The 15,602-nt window shown below is 36.9% G+C and overlaps 2 protein-coding genes across 3 annotated transcripts in view; one reads left to right on the forward strand and one right to left on the reverse strand.

Moving 5' to 3' along the window:
- Window positions 1-15,602, reverse strand: part of LOC120767250 (F-box/LRR-repeat protein 7-like) — a 407,584-nt gene that overhangs the window by 58,479 nt on the left and 333,503 nt on the right. The window lies entirely within an intron of this gene.
- LOC120767283 (peroxiredoxin-6-like) lies at window positions 1,369-4,816 on the forward strand. Its single transcript, XM_040093163.1, has 4 exons — window positions 1,369-1,556; window positions 3,935-4,309; window positions 4,397-4,472; window positions 4,544-4,816. Exons 1-4 carry the CDS (start codon window positions 1,474-1,476, stop codon window positions 4,670-4,672), a joined length of 663 nt encoding a protein of 220 aa, XP_039949097.1. The 5' UTR covers window positions 1,369-1,473; the 3' UTR covers window positions 4,673-4,816.

Raw genomic sequence — 15,602 nt, forward strand, 5'->3', positions numbered from 1 at the left:
TAACCAAAATATAACCAATACATAACCACTTAATAACCGAAACTAAAATTTTGTTTTGATATAAGCGGTTTCTATTATATGAATTTTTCTTCGCCTGTAAACTTATGAAAAGTGATGTTAGGTTAATTTCCATTTTAGGTGACGATATACATATGTATATATGTATATACATTGTATGTACATATGTATGTATTTTATAAAATTAACTTAGTGACAAAAGTATTATACCTTGTTCAGGGTATACAAAAAAAACTCGAAAAGGTTTCAACATTGACACACACATACATACACACAAAAGATTAAGTAAGTCAGTCTCAGCGCGAGAGCAAACGAAAAGGCATTCACGATTGTCGCTTCTAGCACTTAAGTACCCTCATTGCTTGTGCATGTTGTTATTTTTGTTATTGTGTACATAGTTCATGTGCTGTTCGACAGCCTTCGCTTTGGTTGCCCGGTGATGGTGGCATACATTGTGTTGGGAGCCACTTACAAGCAAAGCAATGCAATATGTGTATATGTATGTATGATTGCGTGTGTATCTGTATGTATGTATGTGTGCATGCGTTTGAAACTCTGGAATGTGCCGCATAACGATCGATTGATCCACGCTCAATCGGCGCTGTGTGCTCGGTCGACTCTTCATGTGAACTTAAGGCTTTGAGGCATTTCGCTTAGTGCGCTAGCATATACTATTGCTGTCTTCGATTCGCCATTTCCGTGCTTGCTCTCTTTGAGCGTCACTCTCTTGTAAAATATATTTACTTGTAAAAGTAGCAACAATGTTATTGAGTTGAATTGAGACAAGAGTGTAAGCGGATAACTCAATAAAGTGACATAACTGCTGCCTTCGATGGAAGCAAGTTTTTTTATAGACATTTTAGCTTCTTCTGAAATTCTTACTGGACAAATGACTCTTATAAAAATGAGAAAAAATTGTATGCGCTGAATATGGTTAATTAAGTTTGTAACACTCAAAAGTAATCATCTGAGATGTTATAAAAAATATACATATATATATGTGTATATAGATGATAAAAAATATATAAATAGTAAAAATACAAAAATACATACATATGCTTAGCGTGCTGAGCTGAGTATGTATATAGTCCGTTTAATCGAGAATTTCTCTTCTATTTTACATTTTGTTTGCTCGTAAATAAGCGTGTAGGTATCTCCAATGCATATAATCTGTTCACTGATAACAACTCATCTGCTTATTTGAGTAAGAGCACCATAGCTTATCAGCTCTCACAGGCACTACATGAACAACTATTTAATATATGAGAGCGTGTTTACAATATGAAGCCAACAGCGGCATATAAAAGGCTGGGAAATTATTCAGTAGTGAAGAAAGAGTGGAGACTTGTGCACTTGGGTATACTTATGTATGTGCGTCGGTGATTGCTGCAAGAAAGTTTGTGATTAAAATTTAAATCATTAAAAAATCAATAAATACAAAAAAAAAAATTGAAAATGCGTTTGGGTGCGACAATGCCGAATTTCAAAGCTGAAACCACCAAGGGAAAAATTCGATTTTTCGAGTGGCAGGGCGATTCGTAAGTGAAAAAAATAATTAAAAATAAAATACATATATACAAATAAACAAAGTTTCTTAGAAAGTGTGAAAAAATTTGGTATAAATAAATATATAGTATATATAACTATAACGATGAAGTGTTTATAGTAATAAGCGTATAAACAGTTTATAATATACGAGTATGATATATATTGTTATACATACTTACATATATTGAATATAGTTTTTCAACGCTATCAATTGTAATGAATATGATATGAATTTTAATCTCATGCAGTTAAAAATGCTATGATAATTCTATTTCGTATCGGCATTCATACATATGTACATCTACATTGTGACAAAAAAGTACCCGGAAATTGTATTTAAATTCCTCAAATAAATGATATTTCAAAAAAAAAAATGTATTTTGCTGAGTTGGTAGGACTGTCCTTAATTAGTATGCTAAATATGTTGCTGTTTATGTCGGTTTACTTCAGTGGTGTGTTGCGATTTTTAAAATGGATAAAAATATCGAACAAACCATTTGTCTTAAATTTTGTATTTCTAAACAACTTTTGTGTCCCGAATCGTTGCAAATGTTGGAAAAGGCTTACGGTGATACAGTTTTATTAAAAACACAAGTCTACAAGTGATACAAAATCTTCAAAGACGGTCGAGAGATCGTTGAAGACATGCTTCGCACTGGAAGACCTGCGACCTCTTCAACTTATGAAATTATTAAAAAAGTTGAGGATATGATGCTTGAAAATCGTCAGGCAAGTGTTAAAGAGATGGCAAGAAGGTTCGACATCTCTTGCGACTTCATTTAAATGATTTTGGCGTATCTTTTGGGTATGAAACGCGTTCTTGCTCGACTCGTCCCGATAAAACTGAAGTTTTTTCAAATAGAATATCGTAAAGAGATCTCTTTGAACATGCTTGATCATGCGATTTTCGATACCATATTCATAGACTGTGTTATAAATCCCTTTGAGACATGGATTTGTGAGCTTGACATGCAAACAAGTTACCAATCGTCGGAGTGGAAGGGAAAAAATGAGCCGAAACTACGCCAAAGACGCGCAAAACTCAAGGTGATGCTCATTGTTTTTTCTATATTCGTGGTTTTTTGCATCATAAACTTGTTCCGGAGGGACAAACGGTCAATAGAGAGTACTATTTGGACGTACTTAAGCGTTTTCGTGTTAACATCCGTCGAAAATAACCGGAATTGTGAAAGAAAATACACAGATTTTACACGATGATAATGCACCATCGCGTCGAGCCACGATTGTGACCGAATTTAAAGCCAAACACGCCATTAATGCCATCGATCAACTAACGTATTTACCAGATTCGGTTACATGTGATTTTTTCTTGTTAGCCAAACTGAAATTGCCGCTCAGTGGAACCCGTTTTCAGTCGATCAAAGAGATAAAACAAAATTCGCTGAAGGAGCTGAAGGCCATACCAAAAAGTGCTTATGATAAGTGTTTCGAAGAATCGTTGGAATTAGTGTACTTATTACATTTAGTGGGGATTACTTTGAAGGCGTCGCAATAAATATTGATGAATAATTAAATATTTTGTAGATTTATATCTATATGTACAATTTTCGGGTACTTTTTTGTCTCAATGTATATTCATAGCGCACATACATGTGTATATGGAGATGAGATACCAGCGAACAAACAAAACTTGTTTTGTTTTGTGCCTAAAGTAGAAAATTTTCATAATCCCGGCCCGCATGCTAATTGTGGCGACAGCTACGGTCGGTCTCCTATGCAAGTATTAACTATTTTGTAGTGTCTACATGCTCCTCAGATGAGTTTGAAACCAAACTACTTATCTAAACTAATTATCTACATACATACATATGTGTATATGTAAACAAAGTCTGGTACAACAAGCGCTGAATGTGAAATTGCTGTGAGTTTTGAGAAAGAGATAGAGAACGACACAAGAGAGTGAGAACAATGAACAGAGTCAACTCGCAAGATCGCGATAAAGACTGTACAGCGCTTTAACAGAGCGAAATTGGTACGATAAGTAGCCTGTTAATAACGGAACTGAAAGAAATGTGTGATCGGGCGGCATATTTGTCGTGATCCTAGATTTATAACTGGATTTTAATGCGCTTGAGAGTATATCTCATTTAAAAAGCTGGACGAAACTCGCTTAAGAAAACTGTTGTGAAGTTATTATCTGATCGTATATACTAAACTCAATTATGTATCTACACACTTGCTATTTCTCTAGGAAAATGAGATATCGCTTCATATAGTTTATCGGAATAACTGTGTTATCGGAATGACATACACATAATCTTTATATGCTTATATTTAGCTCGCTTATTTATATGTATATAAACTAGTATCTATAAAATATAATCCATAACTTATGATTACTTCTCAGTTGGGTGATACTATTCTCGCATCCCTCGGACTTTACACCTGTCTGCACCACAGAACTGGCGCGTATGGCCGTGCGACTGCCAGAGTTTACGAAGCGTAACGCCAAATGCTTGGCACACTCGGTGGATGACATAGAAACGCATAATAAATGGGTGAAAGACATCCAATCATATTGCAAAGAGATACCCGAAGAGTTCCCCTATCCCGTTATAGCCGATCCACGCCGTGATTTGGCCGTACTTTTTGGCATGTTGGACGAGGATCAGAAACGCGATCCCGTTATTGCACAAACCATACGCGCACTGTACATCATTAGTCCTGACCATAAAGTGCGTCTGTCGATGTTCTACCCCATTGCTACGGGTCGTAATGTTGAGTGAGTAATTTGTTTGGTAGATATTTGTATTTTTGAAGAATCTAATAAATAAAAAAAAATAAATAATGTGTATTTATGTTATTCCAGTGAGATTCTGCGCAGCCTTGACTCATTGCAATTAACTTACAAGCTAAAGGTTGTGGTCACGCCCGTCGATTGGACTGTAAGTTATTGTGTTACTTAATTTTTTAATTTCTTTAATTACAATATTTTTTTGTATATATGTATATGTAGCCTGGCAATAAGGTCATGATTCAACCGGAGGTCACCGATGATGAGGCAAATAAATTGTTCCCAAAAGGCTTTGAAAAGGTGCCATTGCCTTCCGGACTGGACTATGTTCGCACAACTGAGGATTACTAATCCATTTACAATGAAAAAAATATATCTATAGAATTTTTAAATTTTTCTCTTTACGAGTTAAGTTGATGCCCATTGAAGCATAGCACTGTGTCGATCATTTTAAAAATGATTTTGTGCTTAATTTTATAATTGTTTCCATTGAATATAAGAAAAAATAATAGATTTTAAGTACAATTCATTTACAAGAATATATTTTTTATTAATTGCAAAACAAACACAATTATTCATTGTATTCGGGATAAAACATTGTGACAAAAAAGTACCCGGAAATACCCTTATGACAACGATTTTGCCAGTCTTCGAAACACTTTTCATAAGTATTTTTTGGGATGGCTTTGAGCTCCTTCATTGAGTTTTGTATTACCTATTCGATCGATTGAAAATGGCGGAGCGACAATTTCAGTTTAAGGAACTAGAAAAAATCACATGGAGCCACATCTGGTGAATACAGAAGTTGATCGATGGTATTCATAGCGTTTGTGGCTTTCAATTCGGTCACAATCGTACTCTTTTTGAAAAAAATTCAGCTTTATCGCGTGGATTCGAGAAAGAACGCGTTTCATATTCAAAATATTCACCAAAATCATTTGAACGGACTCGCGAGGGATGTTGAGTTCTCTTGTCATCTTTTAACACTTGCCTAACGAGTTTCAAGCACCATATCATTTACTTTTTTGATATTTTCATCAGTTGAAGAGGTTGAAGGTCGTCCAAAGCGCGGCATGTCTTCAACGATGTCTCGACCTTCGTCTTTGAAGGCTTTGTACTACTCGCAGGCTTTTGTTTTTAATAAACCTGAATCACAGACTGGTGCTGTTGCGGTGTAACCGTAACCGTTTTAGTAACCACTTGTTTTTGGACTATGTGTACGTCCTCTAAAAATAAAGTTTATTAAACTGTAATGTGACTGCTCGCGCTTAGTATCCAATGGCACTCAATTTACCATAAGATATTATAATTAAGTTGGCTGCCATTATTTTTTATACTTTTAAAATTTTTCACTTAATAGAATGTTTTAAATAATTCTCTTAACTGCTGGATGAATTTGGGTATGATGATGGGTGATCCAAGTAAAAGCACTTTTTTCAATAGCCTTTTTTTGACAGATCAGGCGTGAGTCGTGTCAAGTTTGGCATCCAGCACGTTGTCAATAAAATATATCAGCCGTAGCTGAGTGTGTACACGAAGACCGTGGAGAGTCGATTCAGCGCCGTTCACAGCAACTCGGGCTGACGTATGGTACGTCTTAACGCATTTAACTTCAAGATCTTAAAGAGCCCCAACAAGATCCGATGTTTTCAAGCCATATGTATTTTGATGATTGATGCCTCAACGCATCAGATTTATTGAGATGACACTTCGGTGAGCAAATAAATTCACGCTTTGGCCGGTCGATTGGCCATCAAAATCATGTGAATTCAAACCGTTAGACTTTTTCCTGTGGGGATATGTAAAATCTAAAGTCTACGTGGACAGTCCTGCTTCGATTCAGGCCTTGGAGCAAAACATCAAGGGGGAAAATTGAAAATTGAACTCAACGGATGGACCATCTGAGACGTAGCCGCGGCTAACATTCGAATGAAATAATCTTCAAAAATATTATAAATATTAATATTGAGATATTTGATGTACAGGACCAAGAGATGATATGCATAAATTTTATTTAATATGAAAAAGACTTGACACATATCAGACGAGATAACCACAGCTCAGTTTTGTTTCATTATGGTTTTTGCTACTTAATCTTTGACGACGTGTCTGTACGTTGACGTCTACTACAAGTATATTTCTACTATTTTGAGTAGTTCGGATGACAAATGAAAATACGAATTTTTTTTCTTTGCAATTTCAAACATAAGACTTAAAATCAATTATAGTGATTTAAAGAAAACAAAAATAAATGGTTACAGTAAACCGATAGGGACAGCAAACGACGCCATATTTTTCCCCGCTCTTTTCACATTTCTCTTCAGTAAGGTTTGCCATTTTATCTTGAAAAGATATATGATCCAACAACGAGTTAAAATTATTAAAATATGCTACCAAAATTCGGAGTCAGTGGCCTCAACTTTAAGAGCGCTACGTCCAATTTGTGGTCGTCATAATCGTCCCGTCAGATAAACAATTGAACGTCTAGTGGAAAAATTTAAGTCCACAGGCACAGAACAAAATGATCAGTGAGACAAAGGAGTACCAATAGCGTCGAGAATATTGCTGCCGCTAGCGCATCCATTGAGGAAGACCCAAATCAGACTCTCACACGTCGTTCTCAAGCGATGGGCATCTCTGTGACGTCGTTGTGGTGAATTTTGCAAAAAGATCTTGGCCTACGTCTTTACGAGATCAAACTGACACAAGAACTGAAGCCCTTTGACCACCAGAATCGCCAAATGTTCGTGAATTGAGCTGGGCAACAACTTGAAAATGATCCGGACTTTCAACAAAAAATCACCTTCAGCGATGTGGCTCATTTCTGGCTGAATGGCTTCGTCAATAAACAAAAATGAACTTCGTATGATATCGAATGTGCAATTGCAGCAGTATCGTCCGATCTATGCTTGAAAACCGTTGAAAATTAGGTTCAGCGTCTGGACTTCTGAAAGCGTGCCCGTGGTGGCCATGCAAAAAAAAATTGATTTTCATACATAATTATCGTTTTGTGGGAGAATACCGTTTTTATTTACAAAATATATCTGGGGACTTACGAGAAAAACTGAGCAACAAAATAAGATTGACTGATTTAGTGAGAGTGTATTCGAAGTATGAAGTTTGGTGTAGTGGGTTAGATAGTATAGATCAAATGTGTATACGTATTTTTGCCAAATATTTAGAATTCTCCATTTTCGCTTCCAGACCCGTAAATTTCTCCCTCAGGCACCAAATCTAGAAGAACAATGAGCTGATTTATTGAGAATACATACCTAAAATTATTTGTAAAATTCGAACTTTAATCGTTCTTTCAAATTCAAATTCGGGAATGCAACTCATCTTGGACGCTCTCTTGAAGCCGATGTGGATAAACTCAAGTCGTTGGTTGACGCAAATTGTCGAAAAGTAACAGGAGGGATTGCGAAAAGATTAAATTTTTACAAGCACGTGAATATCTCCGAAACTCTTTGACAAATCAATATCAAATTTTCGGAAATAATACTCAAATATATAGTATATACATATATTCGATATATTAGCGAAAAAATCAATTTTTTTGAAATAAAACACCTTAACAGTTGCACCATCTTTTGATAAGCTTTTTCTGCCATTTCTAGTCTTTAATACTGAGTTCTATCAAGTTAACTTGGTTATTTGTACAGTTTAGCCCTTGAAGATTTCCGCAAATAGCGCACCTGTTTACTTTAACTTGAAACCAATATACATGCGCTATAATTCGCTATTTAACGGTAAATAAAATAAGCGAGAAATTTAATGTGGAGTTCAAGAACAAAGTTTCTTCAGCGATAAATACTTTTATCAATTTGCTGACAAGTTGATAGAATTTGTTGCACTTACCTCCAGACCTTGTGGGCTGGTATGTTTGTGCAACCAAAGGCGAGCCTGTGTGACAGCTGTGCTCTTGTGTGGTGTACCGCATTTGTCAGAAATAGTTTTTAGTTTGTGAAATTGTATTTGTTTTCAGATATTTCTGGCAACCACTCAAGGCAAGACAACATGCCACTGAAATACATGCAAAAGGCACAAGTGTACCGTTATTCCGAAGCAAAGTTTAATGCACTCAAATTACCACGAAATAAACGCAAATACAGATGGGCGAAAAAAATTAACTACAATAAGAAGACATAAACAAAAACAATATGTATTAAGTGTGACAGTACAAGCAACAAAAGCGCTAATAATGAAATTCACAAAAAAAAAAAGACAAAAAGAGTCCAGCAAAGTTGTCGAAAGCGACAAAAGTCATCAGCTCAGTCTTCGTCGTTCTTGTCGATGATATTCAGCCACAAGTATTGATCAAACTTGTAAGCGGAAAATTGGCGCAAAAGTTGCATGTTAATAGCGATGAAGCATTGAAATATGGATAAATAGGTCTAAGAGGGTTCCATAAACATATATAAATTTATAGCCTTGTATTGGAATGGGATAACAGTGGCGTGTATGTGGCAAGCCGCGTAAAAGTAGACAGTCTTTCTGAGAAAAAACCTATCTTAAGACGAACAATACATTTCCAGTGTTTCCTACCGTGTGGCCCCTAAATGCTTAAAGCGTAGTCTTGTTGTTGTGGGAAAAAGTGCATAAGAAATGTTCCATTGCTTTCCTGCAGTCTTCCTCTTAACATTTTCTGCAGTCTTCTCCATCTGTCAGCCCCATTCTATAGCCATTTGTCGTCTATATGCCGGAGGATTACTTTTTAAGATTTCCCTTTTTAAAAGCAAGCAAATGGTGTGACTTACAAGTCTTGTTGAGCCGAATGTAGCTCGTCTCTAAGCTTTATAAACTCTACTCCACGATGTTAAATCAGTTAGAGTTTGCCTGTACAAAAGTTATAAGTTGAGTGGAACGTTCTGTGCTGTACCTCATAAATTTTATCATTTCCTTTGCATGGAATGTAAAGCTGTAGGGTGAATTAAGGGACATCAAAAGAGACTCTTACACTTAGAGAACACTTACACTTAGAATACTTCCGAGCGATAGAGTTTTAGTTATTTGTTATCAAGTATCGGGGTTTTCAATAAGAACGGTTTTGGGATGTCAATGAAATACTTTAATCCTGTAAAAGTACATTCGATGCCATTATGTATGGAACTCGATTTCTTTCGCATGGCCACCACGGGCACGCTTGCCGAAGTCCAGACCAAGAACCCAATTTTCAACTATTTCCAAACATAAATGGACTGATACTGGTGCAATTTCACGTTCGATATTCGTACGTAGCTTATCAATTGTGGCTGGCTTGTTTGCTTAGACCATTGACTTGGCGTAGCCCCACAGGAAATAGTCTAACGGCCAAGGCGGCCAATTGATTGGGCCATTTCGTGAGATAACACGTTCACCAAACTTGATTTTCAATAAATCGCTTGTGACATTCGATGTGTAGCTTGTGACGACGTCTTTTTGGAACCACATATTGTTCAAGTCCATATCATCCAATTCGGGTGAAAAATATTCGGTTATCGGGGAGCAGTAGCGATTCCCATTCACAGTAACGTGCCGGTCTTGATAATCAAGGAAGCCCAAGACGCTGCCTGCCCATAAACCGCACCGATCCGTAGTTTTTTCGGGATACAATGGTAACTCATGGAGTTCGTGTGATTTGCTGCCTGACCAATAACTCATATTTTGCTTATTGACGAAGCCATTCAGTCAGAAATGAGCCTCATCTCTGAAGATGATTTTTCGATGAAAATCCGGATCATTTTCAAATTGTTGCTTAACCCAGTTCCCGAACATACGACGATTCTGTTGGTCAAGCGGCTTCAGTTCTTGCATCAGTTTGACCTTGTAAGCGTGTAGGCCAAGATCTTTTCGCAAAAACGACGTGTGAGAGACTGATTTGAGTCTTCCACAATTGATGCGCTATCGGCAGCAATATTCTCGACACTGATGGCAATTCTTTGTCTCACTGAACATTTTGTTCTATGCCTGTGGATTCAAATTTTTCCACCAGACGCTCAATTGTTGATCTGACGAGACTATTATGACGACCACAAATTGGACGTAGCGCTCTTAAAGTGGAGACCACTGACTCCGAATTTGGGTAGCAAATTTTAATAGTTTCGACTCGTTGTTGGTCGTATATCTTTCCATGATGAAATGGCAAACCTAACAGAAGAGAAATGTCAAAAGAGCGGGAAAAAATATGGCGTGATTTGCTGTCCCTATGGGTCTACTATTGAAAAACCCTTTACATGCATTATCTTCTTGATGTACATAAGTATTGAACTGATAGTTTTGTAGAAATCTTCCTCATTTTACCGGAACTTGCCTGGCGTTATCCTCAAACTCTTAAAAAAATTCCACCATTGATCGAAAGACCACAATATCCGCTACGCTATTTTGAGGGCAGATTTTGACTACTTCTGCGCTACAGTAAAAGTGACCATGGTTGAAATCCATATCGGAAAGGGTTTGGTGTTTGACAGATAAGCAAAGTTTAATCGGGGTCCACTCGAGTTGCTTAAACATGGCTGTTCTTGAAACGGAAAGTTTTAGAACTCTAATAAGACAGTGTAATTGGTGGGACGATTCAATTCCAGCTGTTCGCTTGCGATCGGCTAAAATTTAGCTTTTGAACTGCATGTACGGGTATATTCGGATATAAGGGATCGCATAGAGACCTAGCCGACCTTAGAGTTGGTTTGAGTGTAGTTCTAAAGCAAATACTTCTTTTTGGTTAAGATTTTTTCACTCATTGAACGGAAAATTTAATTTTTGAACTGATTGTAAGCTCGGGTGAGCAAAATCGTTTTGTGAGTATAGAAAACCGAGTAGATTTGGATACCTTGCAGACTTTAGCGCCGATTTGACTGCATACACTTCCAAACTGTTAGCTTTTTTTTGCCACCCAGTATTCTGCCCACCACTGTTCTATTAACCATTTCTCCAGTGGCAACCTTTCAACTTGTTAATGCTCAAATTATGCTTAGGAATGTTATTAGTTTCTGCTGCTATTTGTTGATTTGGTTTTTTGCTCATTTTGCACTACATGGCACGAAACCCATAAAAATTTGTGAATGCCCCTGCGTTTATTGTTCCTTTCCGGTTGTGTACTATTTATTACCGCCACACAGGACATTTTTGTTTTTAGTATGGGTTCCATCGCAACCGAACCCCCCGCACAATAACAACAAAGAACAGCATAGCGTAGCGAAGCTATAAAAGCGGCCCACCAACGCTGTCGCCGTTTCAGTTAAACGTCTAAATTAGAAGTTGAGCGCGCGCGCCCGTGCGACCACAAGCAAACAGAAATAATTAATAATATCACAAATACAAAGCACAATTAATGAATCGGACGGGTTAAATGACCGCAGCTTTTACACTTTTGACGCGCAAATCAGCGTGAAAACGAGTGTCGGCAATCGAGCGAGTTACAACGTTTCGTCTCGCAGCGCGTCTAGAAAGTTCTTGGCAAACAATTTACACCACACACCGGAAGGAAGTGGCAGTGCATGTCCGTTGGCATTTCCCTGGGCCCCCTTGGCAATTGTTACATTTCGCAAAGCTTTGTGTGTTTTGCGCCAACATTGCATGTCAAATTATTAAACCACAAATTACATACAACAACAACAGTTGAGCACAGGTAAACTTTTTGTGAAGTAAAGTTGCTCCGAGCCTCCCTGCCACCCGGTCCAAGGCATAACGCTAAATGTTCACCACATACTCGCGCCTTGTTAGCGGCTACACCACACTGCATTGCTGAAGATGAAGTCGGAAAATTTCTTCACTGCCTTAGCTAACCTCAATCAGAGCGCACGTCAGTCATACGTTTCGCAACTGCTGAGCAGCGATCACGTTACGCGTCGGCGGCGCTCATCGTGCGGCCATTCGGATAAGGATAGTGTTTGTAGTTCGCGCATCGGCGGCAAGCGACAGCGTACAAGGCAAGCACGCTATTACTTTTAATAAAAAAAATATGTGTTCTTAGGAATTTAATTGTGAAATATGTAAAAACAAAAATTGTTTTCAAATATTGAGACTGCAAGTTTGGCTCATGAACAAAACAAAACTCAACGAAATGGTTCGAAATATGCATTTTTTAACAAAGAAAAAATGTTACTTCGCAAGTAATAATGAAAGTCAATGCAAAAGTATTAACTACAAGCGCTTTCACTTTATAAATATTCGGTGCGATTATTTATCTGAATAACTTAAAAACTTACATGGATTACTTCGGGTAAAAAATTGACTTTTCTCAACAATTTTTTCTCATATAAAAAATGAAATATTTTATTATATTTTTTTGTTGTTACAAACATACATATTAACAATTAACATATTAAAATTGTTAATATGTATGTTAGAAATTCTAAAATTTTTGGAAGAAAATATTTTAAACTCGGCCATTACGACGCCAAGTCCCTTGACCGCACGGAAAAAAGATGCTCCCGCTTTGGCAGGCCTTACAGGATCATCTACAGTGAAAAAGTACGTGTTTTAATTAAAATCTTAACTTAGAACTTGAATGAAGGAAAAAACCTGAAAATTTAATTTTTCGCAAACATTTTTACAAAAAAATTAAAATTTTGGTGAAAATCAAATAGTTGAAATAAAAAAAACCTTTGTTCAAGCGTTTAAGAATTGTAATAACTCAAAGACCTCTGTAAAATTTCATGAAGATCGGTTGAGTGGTTCCCCAGAAATCTTGCCAACTGACTTCAAAAACAGTTTCGAGAAAAACGCACTTAAAGACGGCGCACTAAGCCTAGCTAACCTCGAGCGCACAAGTTCTCAAGGCTGTCTCTTCGAAACTATTACATTGATCAACTTAAAAATTTTGGACAATATTCTAAAGGTGCTGTAGAATTTAATAAAATAATAAAAAAAATTATATTTTTGAAATCCGTAAACCCATGTAACCTCTTAAGTACAAGTACATACAAGTTTTTTGAGAATACTTGTCTTCGATTCGCCCTCTTGTCATAAAAAGTACATGTAAAAGCAGCAACAACAGCAAAGTTATCGAGTTGATTTCTACAAGAGAGTATGCGAATCCTTCATCAAAGTGGTATATCCGTATCTTCAATGAATGGTCCAAATGACAAATGAAAATGCGAATTTCTGTTCTTTTCTTAAACTTCTAAAACATAAGACTTCAAATCAATCATGGTAATTAAAAAAAATCTAAATAAATGGTTAAAGCAAAGAGTTTTACCCGAAAAAATAATTTATCCAACAAGAAAGAAGGGTTGCACCACAAGTGCCGCCCGTTTGCTTGAGTATCTGGTGAAGCGTTCGATTCGCTGAAGAGTAGCGCTTGGCGATCGAAGGCAGCTCATATCAAAATTATTAACGGTTGAATATGTTGAATTGATTACGTGTAATTTTTTTTTATTGAAAAAATATTTATTGAGAAATATGTATACTCTCAATTTAACTGGGAAATACTGCAGGGTTTAAAATCCTTGGTCGAATAGAAAGTTTTTGATTAGTTAATTTCGAATGTTGTAGAAACACAACATTATATTAGAGGACCAAAATATAGTATTTGCTGAGGTATGTAACTAAGAGCTCCATTGAAAAACCCAAGTAAGGAAGGGTTAAGTTTTCAGGGCAAGATTTCAGTCGACTTTATCAATTTTTGGTACAAAAAATAAGCTGTCTCAATTTCATTAAACTAACTCCCACATTTGTCGCTATACATACATATATAGGGTGATCCATTTCGAGGCCCTTACTTTTTTTAAAGAAAAAACACAGGAGCTCCAAATTTAATGGGCGATGTTTATTATCATTTTTTTTGGCATTTATTTTTTGAAAATTACCTCTTTCAAATGTTGGCCACGGCTACGTCTCAGATGGTCCATACGTTGAGTACAATTTTCGATGACTCGTTCGAGCATTTCGACTGGTAACTGGCGAATGACATAAGTAATGTTTTGTTCAAAGGTCTGAATCGAAGCTGGCTTGTCCGCATAGACTTCAGATTTTACATATACCCACAGGAAGTCTAACAGTGTGATATCACACGGTGTTGATCAATCAACCGGCCCTGAACGTGAAATTATCTGCTCATCGAAGTGTTATCTCAATAAATATGTTGATTGATGCGAAGTGTTGGAAGTGGCATCGTCTTGTTGAAATCAAATGTCGCCGACAACACAAGCTTCAATTCCAGGCTTTGAATAGTCGGTTATCATGGCGCGATAGGGGTCGCCACTGACAGTTACGTTCTCACCGGCATCATTTTAGAATAATTATGGATGGATGATACCGTTGTTTTTCTGGATGAATGGCAGCTCTTAAATCTCTTCAGGGTATTTTTCATCTCAAATGCGTCCATTGAGACAGAAACGATCCTCATCGCTGGACAAAATTTGGCTCGAAAACGTCGAATCTTCTTGGAACTTTTCAAGAGCACATAGAGCGAAACCATGTCCCTTAGGAAGGTCGAGCGGCTTCAGTTCTTGCATAAGCTGTATTTCTTATGCTTTTAATTTAAGATCTTGGTGCGCCAATTCGTTCCATATGTCAGTACGAGTTGCTGCGAACGGCACCGAAGCGACTCTCCGCGGTCCTCGTGTACACTCTCAGCTGCGACTGCTATATTTTCTTCACTGCGTGCCGGACGTGGTCTATTCGATCAATTATTACCCAATATTAAAGGTCTTAAGATGGGTGATGTGCTGCGAATAGTACGCTCAGTGGGTCGATTATGTTGACCATAATTTAAGCGAAGCGCGCGAAACACAATCTTTTAGAACGTGCATTTTCGTTATAAAGTTATTATGTACCGAATTTTTAAAAAATTAGTTTCAGTAGGTCAGGAGGTATATTATTTCACATAAATGTGGGCGGTGTCCTTGACGAATTCCGTTATTGTAGATTCTGTGGCTTAGGATAAATGTACATTAAGCCTCCTAAGGGGCGTACCCACGCCACTTTTTAAATTTTTAGTCAGCTGATGCCAATTACTACCATCGAAAATATGTTTATTAAGGTATTATTATTCAAGATATGGCTTGTATGGATAGACGGAAGTCAAATAAGAAAGTTTTCCATACAAGAACTTGATACCGATTGTTCAATTTGCACCGAAATCGGTGTTTCAAAACAAAACAAAAAAAAACGATATAAAAGATGTACGAAAATGGTCGGCATGATGAATTTGAGTAGATTTGGTCGTCTGTATGTAGTATTTTAATTTTGTGCGGTAGATTTTTTTATGAAATTTTTTTCTAATAAAAAGGAGTGAGTTAAAAAAAAACCCTTTTTGTTTTTCAATTTTTGAGCTGTGCTTTCAATATTTTTACAGTTTATT

This window comes from Bactrocera tryoni, chromosome 1 (assembly GCF_016617805.1).
Source record: "Bactrocera tryoni isolate S06 chromosome 1, CSIRO_BtryS06_freeze2, whole genome shotgun sequence".
In the NCBI taxonomy this organism is placed as follows: Eukaryota; Metazoa; Arthropoda; class Insecta; order Diptera; family Tephritidae; genus Bactrocera; species Bactrocera tryoni.